This window comes from Amblyraja radiata, chromosome 10 (assembly GCF_010909765.2).
Source record: "Amblyraja radiata isolate CabotCenter1 chromosome 10, sAmbRad1.1.pri, whole genome shotgun sequence".
Taxonomy (NCBI): domain Eukaryota; kingdom Metazoa; phylum Chordata; class Chondrichthyes; order Rajiformes; family Rajidae; genus Amblyraja; species Amblyraja radiata.
In genome coordinates, this window is record NC_045965.1 from 39,394,717 (window position 1) to 39,420,518 (window position 25,802).

Here is a 25,802-nt window from a genome sequence, read left to right on the forward strand (position 1 = left end):
TACTTTTTCCTCTGGTTGCCTCTGTCTCTCATATGTCTTCTCTAGCTTGGCATCTACAGTGATTTGTAAATGGCAAGACAATTAATGTTCCTGCCATAACATAATTGTACAGATCTATTCATGACAGATTTGAAATTGTGCCTTTAAATTAAAATTGTATAGTGTTGCTGCATTATATTGCTTCTCAGGTTTTTGGATTACAGTAATAATGCAGGCTTTCATTTTGAGATCCCTTGCCAAGGTTTAGCTTGACCTTAATCAGTTGCTGGACTGCAGTTTGCAACCAAACAGGAAATATCTGGTGCGTAAGCTTATGTAAATGCTGGGTTATGGAACTCTCAGTCTGATCTTTTTGAAAATCAGTAATGCTGGGTTTCTGGCATTTTTAATTCTCTATCCAGCTCCTGGACTTTCTTTAATATTTGCTTTATACTTGCTTGGCATTCATTTGCCTGGTTGTAGAATTAGATGCTGTTTAACTCATTAAACCCTGCTACGGTTTAAGTGTGCTGCTTGCTGGTATTTTTGTTGAATGTCGTGTAGCATCATGTAGTATACATTGCAACGTGCTGACGATGAATGAATTCACATTTCAATAAGATTCATCTGTGACATATGGTAAGTTTTACATATATGATGTTCATCTAGCTTTCAATTAATGAATGCACCAGTTTCATTTTTCAACATCAGATGTTGAAATGTTAAAGTCAGTTCACTTTATTTAAATGTAGTAAAGAAAATACTTTATGTATTACAAGCAACACTCTTGAAATATTTTACTTCTATTGGCGAATAGTAAAATGAGGATAGCATAAATGTTACCTGTAAGATGTTTTTTTAATAGTTGCAGGTACATCAATTATATAGCATATTTTCTCCTTGATGAAATCCATACTTTTACATATATTTGGGGTTATTCGCCGCTTGGCTGCGAGCCGTTTATTTCACATTGAATTCTTTCTGCAATGGACCATAGTTGTGAAAAATAGACTGCTTTTTAAAAACTCCAAAATTTGAGTATTTATTCACCTTTTAAAATTTGGATATAATGTCACAAATGCGTATTGTTTCAAGATTGTTGCCTGGCTGTTGCTTCATTAATGTTGTAACGTGACATTTTTGAGTACCTATTAAAATGTTGTATATTTTGTGTACTTGAAATTTTGCTGGTACTTCTAGCAACAATCAAACATAAAGTTGATACGTACAAATTTCTACCAATATCTTTAAGGAATTTGTATGCATTCCAAAATTGCTAATGTTCTATGAAGTTGTGTTAAAGTAAACCAGACATGGCATGTATGGGAAACTGCTTTCATAATTGAAACCACTGAACAGCAAAAATAATTCTCAAATATTGCACATCATAAACTACAAGACATGTATTAACATGGGTTTTCAAGCTGCTAAGTGCTCCAATAGCTAACAGGGTTATATAATTGATCACTGTGTTAATTCTTATAGTTTATAATATTTCCTCTTCGTTAGTTTAAATTTCTCCTCACCCTTCCCTTCTCAGGTTTCAGCTGACTTCCATTCTGGATCTGTTTCTGTACCCTGCTGATTTCCATTATAACTGTGGTGATGCAACATTTTTTTACAATTTCTCTTTTTCTGATCTCTCTAGAGTACCATCAATCCAGTGGATGGAATTTTTCTGCCTAATCCTTTGGATTCCGCTGTTATTAGCACTATGCCTACCCAGACTGTATTACCACCAGGTATCTAGTTACTTCCTCCAATTCATTCATATGATTGTAATAGTACTATTATAAGTAAGTAGTCTAATAATGAATGCATTTAGGAAAAACAAGTAAAAATCACAGAAAAAACAAAGTGCTCGAGGAACTCAGTGGATTAGACATCTTTGGAGGGAAAAGGACAGTCAATGTTTTGGTTCTGGACTCTTCTTCACACAGGAGAACTACTTCGAAGTGGGCATAGTTTGAGGAGATTTTGCAGTGGAGCAGTAAAATGGAGACATGAGATTTGTAGATGCTGTTATTTTGAGCAAAAAACAGTGCTGGAGGGACTCGCCATGCACTGTGAATAAATGACCTTGTCAAATCAATAGTGTGGCTATTGCAACGTCCTGTTATCTTTGTATAAGTACCATTCAGTGACTTCAGGCAAAGGAAGATGCATAATTGAAGTAAAAGTTGAGAAGCATCTCTCAAGTAGATAGAATAGTAAAGAAGGTGTATTTTATGCTTGCCTTTATTTGTCATAGCATTAAGTTAGGAAGTCATGTTGCAGCTTTATAAAACTTTGGTAAGACTGCATTTGGAGTATTGTGTGCAGTTCGGGTTGCCCCATTCCATGAAGGATGTTGAGGATTTGGAGAGAGTTCAGAAGTTCTAATCTCTGGATTAGAGGAAATATCCTGGATTAGAGGATATCAGCTATAAGGAGAGTTGAGCAAGCTTAAATTGTTTTGTATGTAATGTTGGAGATTGAGGGGAGACCTGGTAGGAGTTCCTAAAATTATGAGAGGCATTATATAAGGTGAGAGCATTTTCCCAGTGTGGAAATGTCAAAGACAGGTCAGAGAGGGAAAGTTTTAAGGAGATGTGCGGGGCAAGTGGTTTTGCATTGAGAACGATGGGTGCCTGACCGAGCTGCCAGTGATGGCAGCGGAGCAGATATAATAGTGGCATTTAAGAGGCTTTTGAATTGAATTTGTGCATAAATATCTGGGGAATGGAAGGATGTGTTCATGTGGCGTTATGTTCGGTGCAGACATGTGGGCCATAGGGCTTGTTTTTGTGCTGTGCTGTACCATGTTAAGACTATGTTCTATGCACTCGGGGATCATGTGCCCCTCTGTTGGCAGTAAAAATAACAACTACTGTCTGGTTCACCATTTACATTAAAGATAGAAAATAAATTTGTAATAGGAAAAATCTGGCATTTTACATCCAGCAATATAATTTTCGCAATGGTTATCTCCCCCTCATCTGTACCTGATGTATGAATGGACCCACCCACATTAACTTGAACTGTCTCCTCTGTTTATGTATTGACATTTTAACATTGCATTTCCTTGTCAGACCAAAGCTCAGTTTCTTGTTCTATTCACCCAGATTCCTGGAGTCATTTTGCTATTCCTTGGTCATCGTTGACTCGTTGAGGCCCAATCTAATTATATATCTCTAAGAGCAGCAATTTGTCTTGTGGTAATTAGTCCAAGTGAAAGTTATTGCATATGAAGCTTTATTTAAGTGCTGAAATTGGGACTGAGAACCCTGCTGCATCAGTATTGAAACTTGAAATATTGTGCATACTTCCGGTCACCACACACTAGAAAGGATGTGGTCGAGCTAGATCAGCATCTCAGTCGGCATGGACGAGTTGGGCCAAGGGGCATGTTTCTATGCTGTGCAATTCTTCGGTGCTAATGGCTGGAAAATTAAGCAAAATTTGCCTTGGTTGTTTCAGGATGATACTGTAGTGCAGTGATTATGTTAATGAACTTGTAAGCTAGAGACTAAGACTAATCTTGAAAGATGAATTTGGATCTCCCCATGTTGGCTCGAGGAAGTTAAATTCACTTGAATAGAATCTGAAAATAATAATCGAGCATTATTGGGCTAAACTACAAATCCATTTAGTTTATTAGTGTTCTTTGGGGAAGTAAATCTATCATGTTTTCTAGAGTTTTGCTGTTCAAGGAGGCAGCTCACTGCTTAGATCTGATCAAAAGCATTAGAACAGATAAATATATGTTGGGTCTTACCAGTGTTGCTATGTGAGAGTTAAGAAAAAAAAAGGTCCTTCTATGGCAGTAAAAACATTTGCAGTGGATTTCCTTTGCTGGGCAATAAATAGCATTTGCTATTGGTTAAGAGGTTTTTAAGAAGGAACTGCAGATGCAGGAAAATCGAAGGTAGACAAAAGTGCTGGAGAAACTCAGCGGGTGCAGCAGCATCTATGGAGTGAAGGAAATAGGCAACGTTTCGGGCCGAAACCCTTCTTCAGACTGATGTAGGGTTGGGGGGGGGGGGGGGTGCGGAGAAGAAAGGAGAAGGAAGAGGAGGAGCCCGAGGGCTGAGGGAGAGCTGAGAAGAGGAGGAGACAGCAAGGGCTACCGGAAATTGGAGAAATCAATGTTTATGCCGCTAGGGTACAAACTGCCCAAGCAGAATATGAGGTGCTGCTGCTTCAATTTCCGGTGGTGCTCACTCTGGCCATGGAGGAGGCCCAGGACAGAAAGGTCGGATTCGGGAATGGGAGGGGGAGTTGAAGTGCAGAGCCACAGGGAGATCAGGTTGGTTAATGCGGACCGAGCGGAGGTGTTCGGCGAAACGATCGCCAAGCCTACGCTTGGTCTCACCGATGTAGATCAGCTGACATCTAGAGCAGCGGATGCAATAGATGAGGTTGGAGGAGATGCAGGTGAACCTCTGTCGCACCTGGAACGACTGCTTGGGTCCTTGAATGGAGTCGAGGGGGGAGGTGAAGTGACAAGTGTAGCATGTCTTGCGGTTGCAAGGGAAAGTGCCCGGGGAGGGGGTGGTGTGGGTGGGAAGGGAAGAATTGACCAGGGAGTTACGGAGGGAGCGGTCTTTGCGGAAAGCAGACAGAGGGGGAGATGGGAAGATGTGGCGAGTGGTGGGGTCGCGTTGGATGTGGCGAAAATGACGGACTATTTGTTGTATGTGACGGCTAGTGGGGCGAAAGGTGAGGACTAGGAGGACTCTGCCATTGATACGGTTGGGGATGGGAAGAGAGAGCAGTGTTATGGGGTATGGAAGAGACCCTGGTGAGAACCCCCGTTCCCTGAAGAATGAGGACATTTCCGATGCCCTGGTGTGGAACACCTCATCCTGGGAGCAGATGCGGTGTAGAAGGAGGAATTGGGAGTAGGATGGAGTTCTTACTGGAAGCAGGGTGGGAAGAAGTGTAGAAGAGTTCATTGTCACATGTATATAAAGAAATATAATGGAAACAGAGTATAAGAAATTGCGGCGCAGTTGGTAGAACTGCTACTCCACAGCACCGGGGACCCGGGTTCCATCCTGAGCTCGGGCGCTGTCTGTGTGGTGTTTGCACATTCTCCCTGTGATCATGTGGGTTTCCTCCGGGACCTCCCTAAGCTGTGTGGGTTTGTAGGTTAATTGGCCTGTGTAAATTTGGCACTATTGTGTCGGGACTGGATGAGAAAGTGGGAGAACATGGAATTGGTCATGGACTCAGTGTGCCGGAAGGCCTGTTTCCATGCTGTGTCTTTAAACTCTAAACTAAAGGTTCAAAATTGGATATTGAAGGAAATCCGTAAATTAATTTCCATTGCAAAGAAAACAAACTGGCTAACTTACACTAAGGATATATTGAGGTACAATATTGTAGACATTACTGAATGGCAGCTTGTTAATGGAAGGGTTGGACAAATGGATTGTTTTCATGGAGGTTGAGGCTGGATCTGACAGAATTGTATAAAATATGAGGCACAGATAATGGTATTATGTTGTCTTTTACTTGGGTCAAAATTATACAGCAAGGGTTTAAGATGAGACAGGCAAATTTTAAAGAGGTTAACGGCCCAATTTTTTTGTTTTTAACATCAGATCAGATTCAGATTCAATCTTTATTGTCATTGTGCAGTGTACAGTACAGAGACAACGAAATGCAGTTAGCATTTCACCCAGAAGAGCGAACATAGAATAATGGAACAGTAAAATATATATATACATATGGTAGGTTTTTGTGTTGAATTATTCTATGTTCTTGAGGGGTGTTCAGGCTTTTTTCTTTTGGTAATGGAATTGGGATTGTCAGTGTTGGTTTGAAGCAAAGTTCGGAATTTATTGAAAATGTCTAGAAATTGAAGCCACGTGGATTCAAACTTAAAAACAAAAGGGGGAAAATTATACTATTGGGAGTCCCCTAAGAATGACCAAACAATAGGCAGGGTAAGAAGTAGAAACTAGAACCTGCAGATGCTGGTTTATAACAAAGGTAGACACAAAGTGCTGGAGTAACTCAGCGGGTCAGGCAGAATCTCTGGGAAAAAAACCGATGGATGACGTTTTAGTACGGGGTGAGGGGGTGGGTTGGTAAAAAGCTGGAGGTGAGAAAAGACCAGGACTAATCAGGGTTGGTCATAAATTTCCTCTGGTGATCCCATTGATGGCTAGGGAAGGTGTGATCTCCAGAGGAAAACAATATGGAGTACCGTGGAACTGGTAAAACTTCTAGGATGGAGGCAGGGGAGAAGGACAGAAATTATGGTGGGGTCTTCAAATGTATTTTGACTAACATATGTAGAAGATGCAAAATCCCTAGAATACATGAAATGCAGCTTTATCAACTTGAAGCTGTTGACTCTCTCCAGCACCCTCCCACAGATGAAGACGGGTGCATGATTCTTCGGCTTTCCCGTCCCAATGTTAGACAAGTAGAATGGGTATCATTGGGCAAAAATGGTACATTGCTACTGAGACGAAACAAGATAGAATTAGTATAGTTATGGAAAAGGACAAGTATACCAGCTATCAGATGGGGCAGAGTAACTTTTGTTTTTAAAATAAAATTATCAGGAGGCAACTATTTAATTGTAAATCCGCTTCAGACCTAAGAAGAACTACCATTAAAAAAAAATGAAAACAATGCCTTTTACAGACAGAGGGCTAGGGGATTACAAAAGAAAGCGTGGTACCTTTGAGTTCAAAAACAGTGATATTTCTCCTCAAGATAACGGTGTTGCCCCAAAGGTAAATTTACAGTTTCTCCATATATCTGCCCTCACCTCCGTTGTTATGTCATACAGTTATAAGTAAGAGGGAGCATTATTAGCCCTTTCCGTTTTATTTATTGCAGTTTTTAAAATCTGATATGACAACTAGCAGCCCCTGCAGTATTTTATTGTGCGTTGTGGACTTCAGTTAAACCAGCAGGCTGAATGATACAAGGTGTTAATATTTAATTGTCTTTCGTAAAGTTTTGCAATTGAATAAATACGAATAAGTGAAATATAAAATAAACAGAATAACTTCCAGAGAATGCAATTGGTTCTGGTCAATGCAATAGGTAGCAATGTTACAAAATTTTGAGATTTAAAAAATCAAGTCTGTAATTTATCCCATCAGATAAAGCATAAAAATAAGTTTCATTTGACACCTAATTCACTTTCATATCTCAAGTATTTAAAAATCCTCCTTTTCCCATAAGTCCAGAGGAGTTGCAATACTAATTCGTAAAGGAATACCTTTTAAGAACTCTTCAACAATAGTGGATATTGATGGTAGATATATTATATTAGTTGGAGAGTTAAATGGAGAAAAAGTGATTCTTCTTAATGTTTATGGGCCTAATTTTGATAACCCCAAGTTTTTTAATAAAACATTTAATAAAATTCCTGAATTTACACAATATAAATTAATAATTGGAGGAGACTTCAATTGTACATTAGATCCATACTTAGATAGATCATCAAGGCAAAAAAAGTAAAATCTCAATCAAGTGTATTTCTAAATTCATTTATTAATACCACTAATATTAAGGATGTCTGGAGAATAGAAAACCCAACTGGACGGGAATATTCATTTTACTCACCAGTGCACAAAACATACTCAAGAATAGATTATTTTTTAGTTGACTCTACGTTTATCCCATTTATTTATAATTCAAAATACCATAACATTATAATCTCAGATCACGCACCTGTAACATTCATGATTAAATTAAATGGAATGTCCGAGAAACAAGCATATTGGAGATTTAACCCACAAATTTTGAACGAAAGATCATGCCAGGAATATATTATTAAACAGATTCAAATATTTTTTGAGGTAAATGACAACCCTGACACACCTACCTCTCTTATGTGGGAAACGTTTAAAGCGTATGTTCGAGGTACATTAATTTCTGCTCAAGCATTTTATAATAAAGAGAACAGGATTAAGCAACAAACATTGGAAATTGAAATCAAGCAACTAGATATAGAAAATGCGAGAATGCCATCTACTTTAAAACATAATAAAATTGCTGCATTGAAATATAAATTAAATAAAATGTATTCAGAACAAGTAATAAAACTTTATCAAAAAACCAAACAACTACATTTTGAATTTGGAGACAAACCACAAAAATTATTAGCACGTCAGTTACGAAAAATGGAAGGGGAAAAAACAATTCATAAAATTAGAACAGAGACAGAATTATTAAAAATGCCCAAGGACATAAATGATAGATTTCTCCAATACTATCATAACCTTTATTCAACTAAAACCGTAGCACAATCAGAAGGAATAGCAGATTTTTTAATAAAATGTAATTTAAAAGGTTTAGATTCAAACGATAGAGAATTATTAGAAAGGGAGATAACGATAAAGGATATTGAGGAGTCTATTGGCTCTTTAAAAAATGGTAAAGCAGTAGGACCAGATGGTTTAGGTTCAGAATTTTATAAAAAATTTTATGATTTGCTTAGCCCACGTTTACAAAGACTGTATGAGTATATATATACTCAACAGAAACTTCCAGACACTTTAAATGAATCAATAATAACACTTATTAGATAAAGATCTGGAAGACCCGGGATCATACAGAGCAATTGCACTTTTAAATACAGATCAGAAAATTCTAACTAAAATACTAGCGCATAGATTAAGTACAGTGATGAATAAATTAATACACCCTGACCAAACAGGCTTTATTCAGAAACGGTACTCATATTATAATCTAAGAAGATTATTTAATATTATATATTCCAAGAGAATTATTAATGAAGATCTAGCAATAATTTCACTTGACGCTGAAAAAGCATTTGATCAGGTTGAATGGCCTTATTTATTTTCGGTGATGGAAAATATGCAGCTAGGGGAGAAATTCTGTACATGGATAAAACTGTTATATACAAATCCCACGGCTAGAATATTTACAAACCAAAGGTTGTCACCTAAATTTAGCCTATCTAGAGGTTGTAGACAAGGATGCCCATTATCTCCATTATTATTTGCGCTTGCTATTGAGCCACTGGCAGAAAGAGTTAGGGGGCATCCGGAAATACATGGGTATAACACAAAGGACACAGTGAATAAAATTTCTCTATACGCAGATGATGTATTAATTTACATTACAAAACCAGAAATTAGTATTCCAAACTTATTAAAGCTAATAACCCAATTTGGTTCACTTTCAGGATACAGAATAAATTGGAATAAAAGTGAAATTATGCCAATAAGGGAATATAACAAACAGACAATACAACAATTTCCATTTAAAATAGTAAATGAAAAATTTAAATATCTAGGTATTTATGTAACTAAGATATATACATCATTATTTAAAGCAAATTTCCCCCCATTACTGAACAAACTACATAAGAATATTCAATACTGGAAAACACTTCCTATCTCAATGGTAGGCAAAATCAATGCCATAAAAATGATTTTTTTACCGCAAATATTATATCTTTTTCAGACAATTCCGATATATCTGGCAAAAAACTTTTTTTTTAAATTGGACTCTATTGTTAATGATTTTATCTGGGATTATAAGAATCATAGGATAAACAAAAGACACTTGTGTAAATCAAAAATAAATGGAGGCTTGGTTTTACCCAATTTTTTGTTTTATTTCTGGGCAGTTAATATTAAAAATATGAATTTCTGGTTGGAAGAAATAGATCATCAACCAGACTGGTTAAAAATGGAAAAGGAAGATTGTTTACCTTTTGATATCGGTTCGATATTATTTGCTACGTCTAAATTAAACAAAAAAATTTATAGGGAAAACCCTATAATATTTAGTGCTATACGAATTTGGAAACAATTAAAAAAGACATTAAAATTAGATAATTTATCACTTTTTCTTCCAATTGTGAATAATCCTTTGTTTAAGCCTTCATGGTTGGACGGGGGTTTTACACAATGGAAGAATTATGGAATTAAAAATATGGGACAACTTTACAAGGAAGGCACTTTTCTGACATTTCAGGAATTGCAACAGACTTATGGACTTAGAGGAAATGATTATTTCAGATATCTTCAATTTAGAGATTATGTAAAATTGAACTCCCAAAATTTTCGAATTAGAAATTCAGAAATTCTTGATGAATGTTGGAACAAACATCCTAATACAGAAAAATTAATATCTTATATATATAATATCTTATTAGACAGTGACATTCCTTCGACGGACTTACACAGACAAACATGGGAAAAAGAATTAAATCAAGTAATAACGAAGGATACTTGGGAAGAAAGTTTGCAACACATACATCAGTGTTCACTAAACGCCAGACATTCTCTAATACAATTTAAAGTAATACATAGGTTACATTATTCAAAAGTATTTAAAAAGTTATGGCCATTTTCATACTCGGAAATGAGCATCTTGTTCCCTATTGATTTTCTATGGACATAACAAAAAAGTTGTGATCGTGAACAGTCAAAAGCCCATAACTTTCTTAAAAATTAAGAGAACTGAATGAAATTTTCAGTTATCATAGATTGAAGCATTCTGAAACAAATATAAAATAATCTTACTTGGATGACCTGAAATTAAAGCATATAATTAGTTAGTTACCTAATTGTAGCTAATTTCAGACTTCAATTACTAGATCTAAACATCTATCCATTTCTTAATAAATGATGAACATTTTTAAATAGCCTAAATGTCCAAATAATATTCACAAATAATTCACAATAAAACATGATTTTTAAGTCTCATTTACATTAATTTATAGGCCAAATGGAAGGAATTCAGTGTTCAATTGCTGTAAATAAATGCCCATTTAAATCAGCTTTCCAGTGGGTCTCTGTGGAACGCGCTGGTTTAGAACGTTCACATTGCGGTAGATTTGTGCCCCAAATGCCCAGAAAAATACTGCGCGATATAATGGGCCCAAAATGAGCTACTCGCAATATTAAACTTTGTATAAAGGGATCTTTAGAAGCCCTTTTTAATGTAAAAATATACAACTTACCTTCTGTGGTTTGCTTTATGAGACCCTGCGGTTGCTGGCGGTCGCGGGTTTAGAGATTGATTTTTAAACTACTATAACTATTATTCAAGGCCTTTAAACCTAATAATAGCTTTTGCGACGGGGTCTTCCAGCGATTTTTCGTTAATAATTAACTAGGCTGAACATCTTCGATTTGAACAGCCTAGAGAAAATCGCGTTTTAAACCCGCCCCCTCTAAACGGCGCCAAAATCGCGCACACCCGCAGCGGCAGATTTTCAAAGACGCTTCAGGCAGGCTTTGCAACATACCTACAATAGGTGAATGACTTCTCATTATTCATGATGCCTCGCTGCAGATGGTGTTACATGCTTACAATTTGAGCACTCATGTTGAAAATGACGCATGAATGCTTTTGTATCACAAGCCAAGTGTTACATTTGCTAATTACCGCTATGTTTTAATAGAATAGGAAATATTAACGTGAATCTTTCCAATGCTGATTCAACCATGATAAAATATTGCTTTTTAAGAATTGATCCTGTTGTTTCTAGTATTGAAATGTTGTATTACATTTTGAAATGAAAAAAAAAAACGGGATGTGTTGTAAACATTAAGTACAGTGTATACTGTTGAAGACTTTGGGTTGGTCACAAAAGAACATGCTGTACTTTCTTTTGATTCCAATCTGGAACATTGTATACCACAATGTTTATTGTTCAAGCGGCTCTGTAATCAAGAGTTTACAAGATGCTTTTTTTTTAACAGAGGCTGCCCAGTTATGCAAAGCAGAACAGCGTCCATCAACTTTGGCTGTGGGATCTAATGTTAATGCAATGGGTAATCACCAGACACCAACTCCTAACAGTACAGGTTAGATACATTTTATTTTTTCTCTTTGTTATGCAGACTATGTACTGCTGCTCAGATATAGATTACATCTTAATTTGCTTCATTAAAGTTTGACCTTTCGCAGTGAGTGGAATTAATAATATGTAATACGAAATAGGGAATCGGCATTCATGAGTGAGACTGACACATGGCCAGTTGCTCTTAGGAATCCCTGCCTTATCCTACCCTGCTCCACTCAGGAGATTTAAAGGAGTGAAAGCTGTTCAGCTTTTGCAGCGCTCCAAGAAAATTACTGAAAGCTTTCATTTGACAGGGTTTAGAGAACAGGTTCTTTCTCAGTTTGATACTTGACTGCTATAATAGGAATAAATTGATTGTTACAGTGCCCTCCACAATGTTTTGGATAGAGACCCATCATTTATTTATTTGCCTCTGCATTCCACAATTTGAGATTTGTAACAGAAAAAAAATCACATGTGGTTAAGTGCCCATTGTCAGATTTTAATAAAGGCTATTTTTATACATTTTGGTTTCACCATGTAAAAATTACGGTTGTGTTCATACATATTCCCTCCCATTTCAGGGCACCATAATGTTTGGGACACAGCAATGTCATGTAAATGAAAGTAGTCATGTTTAGTATGTTGTTGCATACCCTTTGCATGCAATGACTGCTTGAAGTCTGTGATTCATGGACATCACCAGTTGCTGGGTGTCTTCTCTGGTGATGCTCTGCCAGGCCTGTATTGCAGCCATCTTTAGCTTATGCCTGTTTTGAGGCTAGTCCCCTTCAGTTCTCTCTTCAGCATATAAAAGGCATGCTCAATTGGGTTCAGATCGGGTGCTTGACTTGGCCACTCAAGAATTGACCATTTTTTAGCTTTGAAAAACTAATTTGTTACTTTAGCAGTATGTTTGGGATCATTGTCTTACTGTAGAATGAACTGCCGGCCAATGAATTTGAGGCATTTGTTTGAACTTGAGCAGTTAGGATGTGTCTATACACTTCAGAATTCATTATGCTATTACCATCAGCAGTTGTATCGTCAATGAAGATAAGTGAGCCAGTACTTTCAGCAGTCATGCATGCCCAGGCCATAACACCCCCATCACCGTGTTTCACAGATGAGGTGATATGCTTTGGATCTTGGGCAGTTCCTTCTCTCCTCCATACTTTGCTCTCGCCATCACTCTGATGTAAGTTAATCTTCGTCTCATCTGTCCACAAGACCTTTTTCCAGAACTGTGGTTGCTCTTTGAGTACTTCTTGGCAAACTGTAACCCGGCTAAACAGTGGTTTGCATCTTGCAGTGTAGCCTCTGTATTTTTGTTCATGAAGTTTTCAGCGGACAGTGGTCATTGACAAATCCACACCTGACTCCTGAAGAGAGTTTCTGATCTGTCGGACAGGTGTTCGGGGGGTTTTCTTTATTATAGAGAGAATTCTTCTGTCATCAGCTATGGAGGTCTTCTTTGGCCTGCCAGTCCCTTTGCGATTAGTAAGCTCACCAGTGCTCTCTTTCTTCTTAATGATGTTCCAAACAGTTGATTTTAGTAAGCCTAAGGTTTGTCTCTAACAGTTTTATTCTTGTTTCTCAGTCTCATCATGGCTTCTTTGGCTTTCATTGGCACAACTTTGGTCCTCGTGTTGATAAACAGCAATAAAAGTTTCCAAATGTGATGGAAAGACTAGGTGCTGAGAGCTCCCTTATACCTGCATTAAGGAGGCAATTAAACACACCTGAGCAATTACAAACACCCGTGCAGCCATATGTCCCAAACATTATGGTGCCCTGAAATGGGGGAACTATGTATAAACACTGCGGTAATTTCTACATGGTGAAACCAAAATGTATAAAAATGGCCTTTATTAAAATCTGACAATGTGCTCTTTAACCACATGTGATTTTTTTTCTCTTAGAAATCTAAAATTGTGGAGTACAGAGGCAAATAAATAAATGACGGGTCTTTGTCCCAAACATTATGGAGGGCACTGTATAGCCTTGGAATCAGATTTAATAGTCCATATTGATGTATTGTTGCTATTTTACATTTAACATATTTATTCCCCAACTGGTTATTTTGTAGATCAAGATAGGGTTAGTATGATAGTCTAATGACTGGAACAGATGTTCATATTTGCAACATCTGCATTTAATCTGCTGGTTTTGAGAATTTCGATCCTATTGTACCTCCCTTTATGGCTTACCAAACGTGGAAATGGAAACTGTTGCTTTTCATTTAGTGGTTGGCAATTTTAGCAAACCGTGTGAATTAGCTTTTGTTTTGTCTGAAAGAACAAAATATTGATATTGGTGTCATTACCGTACTTGAATTCTGGAGATAGTGTTGGCAAAGAGCAAGATAAAAGTCAAATGTTATTAAATATGTCGTCTTGGGAGAGGGAAAAATTAAATGCTTTTGGTTTGAATTTTACGTACTCATGTTGTTAAGAAGCTAATGCGTGTACCTAGGTCTGTGAACTGCATTTTGGAATGGGTTAGGCGGTCTCTTGTTTCCCCTTTGTGTAATAGTTATCTATTTGTTTTTATAATGGCTTTTATTAAAGAACAGTAGAGCATGGGAACAGCCCCTTCAACCCATAATGTTTTGTGCCAAATATGATGCCAAGTTAAACTAATCTCCTCTGCCTGCATATTTCATATTCCTCCATTCCATGCATATTAATGCACCTATCTAAAAGCTTTTTAAACACCACTTTTGTTCCTGCTTCCACCACCACCCCAGGCAGCGCACTCTAGGCACCCACCACTCTCTGAACGTCCCGTTTCCATGCTGTGTGACTCTGACTGTCAATGTGGACCCCATGCATCTTAATTATCTGGACCAGCCTAGCATAAGGGACTTTATCCAATGCCTTACTAAAATCCATGATGACAACATCAATGACTCCATGCTCAAAAAAGTTATTAAAGATATTAAAGACATGACCTGTGACGGACAAAGACCTGCTGACTGTCCCTAAAAAACTAATTCCCAAATGCGAATAAATCCTATTCTAAAAGTTCCCGATCAGTAGGTTCCCTACCACTGACGTGTGTTTTACCCGCCTATAATTTCCTGGATTACCTCTACTTCCCTTCTTAAACAAAGGAACAACATTGGCTCCTCTCCAGTCCTCCAGGACCTTGCCTCTGGCTAGAGTGGATACAAAAATCTTTGTAAAGTCCTCTGCAATCTCCTCTCTTGCCTCTCTCAATAACCTGGGATAGATCGCATCAGGCTCTGGGGATTTATACACCTTGATGCTTTTGAAGAGGCCCAACATCATCTCTTTGTAAAATTTCTTATGTAATCTAAAAAAATCTATGTCGGGTTTAATTCAGTGCAAGTGTTTAATAGAATAGTAGAAATTGTTCGATTGACCTAGGTGTAAGTTGGGTTTGGGACAGAAAAGGTAATGTACTTTTGTTTCTATGGTTGATGAAGTTGTTTGGAAGGTAGGTGAGGACAGGTAGGACTTCCTGGGAGAACCTGCATTATAAAAGTCATGAGCATAAACAAAATATTTACATGATTTTTAAATACAATTATTATTTTTTAATTATATATTTTCCAAAACTGATTATTATCAAAAATAAATAACTTATTTTATGATTCCAATAAGGAAAACAAAAATCACCCGTCACAGTGCAGAAACAAGAAATTGCAGATGCTGGTGTACAAAAAAAGACACCGTGCTGGACTAACTCAGCGGGTCGGGTAGCACCTATGAAGAACAAGGATAGGTGACGTTTCGGGTCAGGAACCTTCTTCACATTCTAGTCTGAGCCTAAAGAAGGGTCCTGACCCGAAATGCCACCCATCCATATTCTCCAGAGATGCTGCTTGACTTGCTGAATTATGCATTTTGGATATTTTTAAACAAATGTGTGCACTGGATGAACAAATGATCTTTATCTATTGTGTGCAAAGATCTATTTGGGGACTGGTGGGGTGGTTGTTTGCTTGTTATTCCTCCAACTTGTAACCTGAAAGAAAATAATTACGTACATGGTGCACACTGCATTCCATTTGGAAAAGAGGACACATGTTTTTGTCAAATTCGCCTTAGCATTCAAGTAAAATAGCTAACTTTAGCTATAGTTGGTAACTGTTACAACAATAAAGGGAAGTAAAGTGCATGTTGCAAAGCAGCTGAATGTTTTAGATTATCCAACAATCAGCATACTATTTTTAACAAAATTGCCTATTTTATGACAAAACACAGTTTTAAAAATAACAGATCTTAACTTGCATCTTTGATATTGGGGAGGGGGAAGAAAACTCCCAGTAACCAATCTCATCCAAAGTACAATTGGGTATTTGTATTGATTAGGAAGTGGGCAGTCAGCACCAACCAGCAGCATCACCTCACCCAGCCACGTAAATCTGTCTCCAAACACCGTGCCAGATTTTTCTTATTCCAGTAGTGAGGATGAATTCTATGATGCCGATGAATTCTACCAGAGCAATTCTTCACCGAAACGTTGCTTGGAGTGAGTATATTAAAAATTACATGAGTATTTTTTAACTATTAAAAAGAGCAATGGCAAATTAAATGTTATCTTCCAAAGTTTTGTTAGCTATATTCAAAATGTTTTTTTCTTTTAAAAATGCTTGGTGTTATTGCCTTCTGTGAAAAATTTTGCAGAAGATTCAACTTTTTACTAACTGTGAAGTGGTGTGTGCTGTTCTGAGACTGGTTTAAGGTTGAAACCTGAGAGAAAATAAAAATCCATTCTGCATTTTCCCTGCTTTTCCCTGTTGGTACCGTTGTTTTTTAATATGAGAAAGCAAGTTCTAGCTTTGGATCCAATCTAGAAGAAACTCACTGAGCTAATTCCTGGAATAATAGGATTACCCTGCCACGAAGAAATTAAGAAAAAAACAAGGTATTTATTCTTTGGAGATTAGAAGAGATTAATCTTATTGAAACATACAAGATCCAAAGGAGATATGAAGGGAAGATGTTGAGATGTTTCCACTAATGGGGAAAGTTTTAAACGAGGCATTTAGTGACATAGTTACATTTAAAATTGATGTGTCAGAATTTGTCTTGCAGTGGGGGGCGTGGAATTCTCAACCCCTGAAGGTTGAGGAAGTCAGAGGAGGTGAATAATTTTATTTAAAGGTCAGGGAATTGAGGTATCTGGAAAACTGGCACAGAAGAGGAGAAGCAGCTAAGAGAAGAACAATTACTATGGCCTCGTTGAATGGTGGGGCAGGCTTCAGGGGCTGGGTGGTCTTCCCCTTGATTTGGCAGGACATGATTAAGGTTTAAATGATAAGATTTCTTCTCAGGACATGGCCTGGTTTTATTCCTGAGACTATTTATCACCCAAGTTCGCAAGTTTGAAATGTGGCCGCCCAACAATGTATTTTTAAAAAACAGGCCAAACAAGAGGTGTGTAGTTAAACCAGGGCGTTTAACTCAACCATTCAGGTACTGCCGTGATCTGAGTTCCCACATGGCAGGAGATGCTTGCACTCCGTAGTAGACGGTAAATCCATCCTGCTAATCTATCAAATGTTCCTTTGTTTGTTTGTGCTGTACGGGCTGTTCATAACCCAAGGAGGACGTGATGGTATTCTTAGGATAACGAGAAGAACATTTCCCCAACAGCCTCTTCCCAAAACTCAGCAGCATAAAACATGTTCAACAAATGCACTTCAGTCTGTCATTTCACTCCGTGTTAAATGAAAGCAGGTAGTCACTAAGCATACGTAGTTTAATGTGGGGAAATGTGAGGCCATCCTACCCTGAAAATATAAATTATCATTCCTTCGCTTTTCTAAATTCTAATTCTGATTTGTGTAATAATTTATCTAACTTTAATCCTTGGAGTATAGGTATCATTCTTGTGAACAAATGTTGCACACCCATATATCCAAGTACAATCCCAAGATCACTTGATGTTGTTCAAGTTTTTATCAATTATAGTTGTAGTGCTAAACGGCGCAGAAGCAGGCCCTTTGGCCTAACTCATGCATGCCAAATAAATTGTTAACATATCATTCCAAACCTTTCCTCCCTAAAAACTTTGTATTATTGAAGTATTACTTCTTTGCACATCTGTCCTTTTTCCAAAGAATTTGATTACTTTCTGCACCACTGTGACATGTTATTGATTGATCTACCTGTACACTCAAGTCTCTTTGGCCCTCTACTGCTTCTGGTGCGTCACCATTTAGCAAGTATTTCTATTCTAAACTTTTTGGGTGCAAAATACCCTGTATATGCTTACCCCAAAACTTATTTGCTAGACTTTTTCCTCTTCTCCTAATCTATTCATACTTTTCTGATTTACACCCAAAAGAGGACAGAACAGAATACTTTATAAAAGAGAAACTTTGACTGCTGGAAACTATTTCTGCTGGATTGATCATTCTAAGACTAAGGAACATGATTTAAACCCCAGAGCTAGGCCCTTCATGAATTAATTTATAGCTTTTATCTGCACCAGTGTCCAATTTTATCTTTCACTGTCATTTACAAGTGGATATATGGCATTTCATTCCATCATCCAAGGCATTTATACATATTGAGTATAAATGCAGCCTCAACCCTGTATTTTGCAGGACATTGTTCGTTACATTCGAGGAAAAAGCCTAGCAAATAAGTTGAGTATTTGAAACAATAGATCTCTCTCTGTCAGCTGTTGTCTATAGCAGTGGTTCACAACCTTTTTTAGTTCATGGCCTCCTTGGGCTCTTTTATGATAGATTTTTCTGAATAATTTTTCTGTGCCCTCCTCCCCGACATTATTAGCGGAAAAAAAGTGGCCCCCTTCATTGAACCTGTGGCCCCCTAAATCCCCAATTTTTTCTGTGGCCCCCCTGAAATTTGCCATGGCCCCAAATCACTGGTCTATAGCATGATAAATTAGGTCCCAAAAACTACAAGCAGATTAATGGATGCATGAAAATACGATCAAAGATGCTCATATGGATGTTCATTCTGGTAAACACAGGTATGTGCTGGATTGTCAATGCCTTGGGTGTGAACGTAAAAACAGAGCGTGCATCTCTGGAGAACATGGATAGACGATGTTTTGGGCCAGAACCATTTTTCTGACTGATTGTGGTAGGGGGAGAAAGCTGGACGAGAGGTGAGGCGGGACAGAGTTTGGCAGGTAAAAGGTGAGGGGGTTTTGGATTGGCAGATGGTTTGACAAAGGCCAGAGATGAAAAGACAAAAAATGTGAGATGAGTTAGTAGAAGCGTAAAACGTGTAGCCCAAGGAATGAACATAGATGAAAGGGGAAAGGGACACATTGGTGTACATCCAGGTTGGTGTTTGTAGGTAGAATTTAATGTTCATGCCATGTGCAGGAAGGAACTGCAGATGCTGGTTTAAACCAAAAATAGACACAAAAAACTGGAGTAACTCAGCGGGTCAGGCAGCATCTCTGGAGAAAATTAATAGGTGACGTTTTGGGTTGAGACCCTTCGCTCGACCTGAAACGTCACCTATTCCTGCTCCAACTTTTTGTCTATCAATACACACCCAGAGAGTTGTGAATCTGTAGAATTCTCTGCCACAGAAGGCAGTGGAGGCCAATTCATTGGATGTTTTCAAGAGAGGGTTAGATGTAGCTCTTAGGGTTAACGGAATCAAGGGATATGGGGAGAAAGCAGGAATGGGGTACTGATATTGGATGATCAGCCATGATCATATTAATTGGCGATGCTGGCACGAAGAGCCGAATGGCCTTCTCCTGCACCTGTTTTTTATGTTTCATACTGTCGGATTGTGAAAATGAGATTCCATTCCTCCAGTTTGCATGTGGCCTCTGGCAATGGATGAAGCCCAGGACAGTAATATCAGTATAGAAATGGGAAGGGGAGTTAAAATGATTCCTAAATCTCCTCCCTCATCACTGCAGGGATAATGTTCTAGAGAGATGCGGCCTGATCAGCTGAGTTGCTCCAGCACTTTGTCGTTTATTCAATTTAGACTCTGTTTTGTAACAGAACACATTGATATACCCTGGAAGGGCTTGTATTTATCTTGTGTTTTAAACATGCATTCATGTTTACTTTGGAATAATTGGGTTATTCCTCCTTATTATGTATCATTGTTAACAGTTCCTTCGGCTCGGGTTCTGTTCATCTCTTCTTCAAGTTTCCCCATCATAACACATGGAGAGAAGGCAGGTACAGGATACTGAGTTGGATGATCAGCCATGATCATATTGAATGGCAGTGCAGGCTCGAAGGGCCGAATGGCCTACTCCTGCACCTATTTTCTATGTTTCTCTGAAAGACCCCCTACCCTTCTTTCCCTGCAAATACCCTTGAATGCCCCACCTCGAATATCCAAATATCCACCTACACCTTGAATGTATTAAACCCTTAAAATTCACATAAATCTAATCTAGAATTTGACGTTTTAATCCCTATAATTTGCCATGATCTGAATCCAGAAATCAAGAAGACTGAGAGTATCTGAATAAGACTGCAGTGTTTCAGGAAAACAGCACACTATCATCTTTAAGTGCAAATTAGATGGTTAATAAATTAAGCAGCTTTGATGAAGGTCACTGAATCCATGTGATTGCAGCAGAGCTAATCGATTCCACAACTGCAGCTTTTGAATAGTTGACCTTTCCGTCCCACCCTCCTGTATTGCCTCTTAATTCTCATCCTGCAGAGTCGGACCACACTTGCCTTGTTATATTTGTACATTTCAAGGTTCAAGACAAGAGAATTGCCAATAAAGGTTTCTCCTGCTGCCTTAATAGTTCTTTAATGATATGAAGATAAATGCATTCACCTTCAGGTTTAAATCGAAACTTCCATATTTGTGCAGCTCAATCACTAACTTTTCTTCTCTATTGGTAGAGACATATTTTGTTTGTATGCAATATTTAAATTATAAAGTGGGGCAATCTTCATTTGTGGACTTTCAACATTATACAAGAATTATTTGCAATTTAATGAATTCCATCTTTCCAGTCATTATCATACAGCACGGAATTGGGCGCTTTAATCCGTTGTGTCTGCAAATCACCATTCACCTAACAAGACTGATTCCACACTAAATCTGCTTAATTCTCCCGCAGCTCGCCCTGCACCCTTTCTGTTTCTATCACTCACCTAACCCTAGATATAATTTATAGGAGCCAATTAACCAACCAATCCCCACATTTTTGGAATTGGGGAGGAAACCAGAGCACCCGGCTAAACCAATATGATCACGCTGAGAACAAATAAACTCCACACAGACAGCAATGGAGGCCAGGATTGAACCTGGGTCATTGAACCTAGGTCATTGGAGCTGTGAGGCAGCAGTTTTATTGCTATGGCGCCGTAAAATCAGCCTATGTTTATGAAAAATCTAGTTTGGTGCCCTATTTTTTCCAGTACGCAAACCACAAGAGTATATTATCACAAAAGAATGTTGCTATGCGAAGGTCATTCAAACATTGTGTCAAACATCACAACTTCAATGATTGTAATTGGTATTCTGGGAAAGCATTATTTTTGTAATAAATTCTAATGAACAAAATTATACCAACCTTAGGTTACACAAACTTTTTTGATAGTGCAATTTTTTTTTCACCAAGAATTTGGAACTAAAGAGTATACAATGCTTAAATTGAGATGTCTAAAATACTTTAAAAAATCAATGTGTAAATGATTATCTGAATTTCTATCGGATTTGTTTTGTTGATCTACAGTTATTATGATTTTTTTAAATTCATGGCAGAAATTAGACATTAATGAACCACTTGACAATTCCTGCTTCCATCCTTGACAATGGTTACTGGAACAACATATGCAGCACCTGTTTCCGTCAGGAGAAATTTGTAATATCTATTTTAAGGTCCTATGCCATATGATTTTGACCAGATCGATTTTGAGCATTCTGTGACTAGGTTCATTGGAGCATGTTGTCCTCAGAGTCCCTACATTCTGCCCAGGAAATACCTCATCAATAAATATGCGCTCATCTATGAGGTGGCTTTTGAAAGCTATAATTTCAGTAAAATATCCACCATTTCCAGCAGATTCGAAATGCACAATCTGATGAATGGTAATTGGGCAAACCTTTACTATTAGGTTTTTGATCTAGTTTTGATGGTCAGTTTCTCAAATATTAAATATGATTGCGGGTATTATCTGCCCCTCTTAAGTCAATGAAATGGTAAAGTGTGGGCAAAGTTAAAACATTAAAATTATAAGCTTAAAATTAAACCTAAAATTTCCAAGTATCATCCTTCGAATCTCCAACAGACCACATTATGGGTGTAGTCCTAAACACATGCACACCAAAACTAACTGTTCAGTACAGTCATCTTCCAAACCATGCAGAAAAATGCTCAATTATATGTTGCGCACTGAAAGCAGGACAAATATAATCCAGCTAATTACCACCCAATCTGTTTTATCAATCAGATATGTCTCATACATATGATTGTGGTAATTGGAGGTCAACCCTGCCACAGGAAATCACCATGGGATTTTTTCTGGGAAGTGTCTTAATCCCAACCAATGCAACGTTGAGTTCTATTAATCTTCTTCTTGCATATGGCACAGCCTAAAGTTGTAGGACAACTTGTTCTATTTGATCTTATTTGATTGTGCACGCCAGGTTGATTGTATTTGTCGAAACAGGGCAGACCATGTGAAGGTTGCAATCTTCCATCCCAGTTCTATTAATTATTTTCCCGCAACCAAAACAGTTCATGCAGTAAGACTTAGACAAATTCAGGCATGGGCTGATGTGGTATTATTTGTGCCACAAGATTACCTAGATGTGAAACAAGAAAGAGCATGCGACAACCTACCCGTATCCTCGGCGGCATTACCATCACTGAGCTCCCACCATGGCCAGAAGCCTGACTGAAATGTGAAAGAGTCAAAGGCCGGGTATTCTGTAGCAAGTAACTAGTATAGCTCTAGCTGTCTGTGGAGTCTGCATGTTTTCTCTGTGACCAAGTGGGTTTTCTCTGTGTGTTCTGGTTGTTTTCCGTATCCCAAAGACATACAGGTTGGTAGATTAACTGGCCTCTATAAATTGCCCCTGGAGTGTAGGGAGTGGATGAAAAAATGAGATAACATAGAACTAGTGTGAACAGGTCGTTGATGGTTATTGCCTAATTGCTAACCCATGTTGTGTCATTAGTAACAGTAATTGTTGATTCCTGTCTTTATGTTCATTTTCATTGTTGGCCTTGCCTTTGTAACCTAAGAAGGATGACAGGATATCTTATTGAAACATATAAGATTATTAAGGGTTTGGACACGCTAGAGGCAGGAATCATGTTCCCGATGTTGGGGGTGTCCAGAACCAGGGACCACAGTTTAAGTATAAGGGGTAAGCCATTTAGAACGGAGATGAGGAAACACTTTTTAACACAGAGAGTTGTGAGTGTGTAATTCTCTGCCTCAGAGGGCGGTGGAGGCCGGTTCTCTGGATACTTTCAAGAGAGAGCTAGATAGGGCTCTTAAAGATAGCGGACTCAAGGGATATGGGGAGAAGGTAGGAACAGGGTACTGATTGTGAATGATCAGCCATGATCACATTGAATGGTGGTGCTGGCTCGCAGGGTCCGAATGGCCTGCTCCTGCACCTATTGTCTATTGAAGGTACTCTCGTGTATGAGGGTAGACAAATCTCCAGGGCCTGATCAGATATATCCGAGGACATTGTGGAAAAGTATTGAGGAAATTACGGGAGCCCTGGTTGAAATTTAAGAGTTGTCTTTAAATACAGGACAGGTGCTGAAAGACTGGAGGGTGGCAACTGTTGCGCCTCTGTTCAAGAAGGACTGCAGGGAAAATGCTGGGAACTATAGGCCAGTGAGAGTAACACCTATGGTCGGAAAGTTACTAGAGAGTATTCTGAGGCTTGGGATATACAGGCAATTAGATGGCCAAGGGCTCATTAGTGATAGTCAGCATAATTTTGTATAATAATAATAATAATATCTTTTATTGTCATTGCACGTCAGTGCAACGAGATTTAGTATGCAACTCCAACCGATGAAAAAGAAAAGTAAAATAAATAAATAAGCTGTGTGTCATGACCATCCGAGGGAGACAGTCCAGGGGGGGGTGGGGGGGCACTCAGCAGGGCCGGTTCAGAGCCGCTATAGCTCTTGGATTAAAGCTGTTTCTGAGTCTGAAGGTACGGGCGTAGAAGGCCTTGTAACGTCTGCCGGAGGGAAGTAGTTCAAACAGTCCGTTACAGGGGTGTGATGAGTCTTTATGGATGCTGACGGCCTTCCTGAGGCACCGTGTATTGTAGATGCCCTCCAAGGCTTGTAGCTCTGTCCCAATGATCCTCTGCGCTCTGTGGACGACGCGCTGAAGAGCTCTCCTCTCCGCCTCCGTGCAGCTGAGATACCACACAGAGATGCCATACGTTAATATGCTCTCTGTGGTGCAGCGGTAGAACGTTGTCAGCAGCTGTTGGGGCAGACCAGTCTTTTTTTTAATGTCCTCAGGAAGAACAGTATGTGGGAGGTTAGGTTGTGTCTCACAAGTCTGAGTTTTTAAGACGTGACCAAAATGGTCGATTAGGGCAGAGCTGTAGATGTGGTATATGTGGACTTCAGCAAAGCACTCAACATTCTTCCTTCAGCATGGAAGGCTATTCTGGAAGGTTAGATTGCGTGGGATCCAAGGAGAGATAGCGGAATGGATAGAAAATTGGCTTCATGGAAGGATGGAGGAAGGATGGAGGGTGATGGAGGAAGGTTGCTTCCATGACTGGAGGCCTGTGACTATGGTGTGCCTCAGTGCTGAGCCCGTTACTGTTTGTCATCTATATCAATGATTTAGATGAGAACCTACAGGGCAAGATTAGCAAGTTTGCTGATGATACAAGAGTGGGTGGTTTTGCAGATAATGAAGATGGTTGTGAAAAATTGCAGCAGGATCTGGATCAATTGGACAGGTGGGTTGAGGAATGGTTGATGGAATTTAATACAGAGAAATGTGAGATGTTGAATTTTGGGAATCCTAACATAGGCAGGACCTATGCAGTGAATGGTATGGCTCTGGGTAGTGTTGTCCAGCAGAAGGATCTAGGAGTGCAGGTGCATGATTCCTTGAAGGTGGAGTTGCAGGTAGATAGGGTGGTCAAAAAGGTTTATGGCACATTGATCTTTATCAGTCGGAGTATTGAGTATAGAAATTCAGAGGTCATGTTCATAGAGTAATACACTGTGGAAAGAGGCCCTTCGGCCCATCTTGCCCACACCGGCCAATAATGTTCCATCTACCCTTGTCCCACTTGCCTGTGCTTGGTCCATAACCCTCCAAACCTGTCCGATCCATGTACTTGTCCAACTGTTTCTTAAACGATGGGATAGTCCCAGCCTCAACTACCTCCTCTGGCAGCTTCTTCCATACACCCACCACCCTCTGTGTGAGAAAGTTACCCCTCGGATTCCTATTAAATCTTTTCCCCTTCACCTTGATCCTATGTTCTCTGTTCCTTGATTCCCCTACTCTGGGTAAAAGAGTGCATCTACCCGATCTATTCCTCTCATGATTTTGTATACCTCTATAAGATCTCGCATCATCCTCCTAAGCTCCATGGAATAGAAACCCAGCCTACTCAACCTCTCCCTAGGCTCACACCCTCTGGTAACATCCTCGTAAGCCATTTAGAACGGGGATGAGGAAAAACATTTTCAACCAGAGAGTTGTGAATCTGTGGAATTCTCTGCCTCAGAAGGCAGTGGAGGCCAATTCTCTGGATGTTTTTAAGAGAGAGTTAGATAGAATATCCGTTCTGGGCACCATGTTATAGGAAAGATATAACATGGTGCCCAGAACTGATATTCTAAATGCGGTCTCACCAACGTCTTGTACAACTGCAACATGACCTCCCAACTTCTTTACTCAATAGTCTGATTGATGAAGGCCGAAGTGCCAAAAGCCTTTTTGACCACCTTATCTAGCTGCGACTCGACCTTCATGGAACCACGCACCTGTACTCCTAGATCCTTTTGCTCCACAACACTACCCAGGGCCCCACCATTTACTATGTAGGTCCTGCCCTTATTCGACATCCCAAAATGC

General features: G+C 38.8%; 1 protein-coding gene across 7 annotated transcripts in view; it reads left to right on the top strand.

Annotated features, from left to right (window-relative positions):
• The window catches only part of osbpl9 (oxysterol binding protein like 9), a 129,110-nt gene that overhangs the window by 75,827 nt on the left and 27,481 nt on the right, over positions 1-25,802 (top strand). For all 7 annotated transcript variants that reach the window (XM_033028585.1, XM_033028586.1, XM_033028587.1 and 4 more), the window contains 3 exons: positions 1,628-1,721; positions 11,676-11,780; positions 16,099-16,258. In XM_033028585.1, coding sequence (XP_032884476.1) covers positions 1,628-1,721; positions 11,676-11,780; positions 16,099-16,258 — 359 coding nt within the window. The remainder of the gene's footprint in view (positions 1-1,627; positions 1,722-11,675; positions 11,781-16,098; positions 16,259-25,802) is intronic.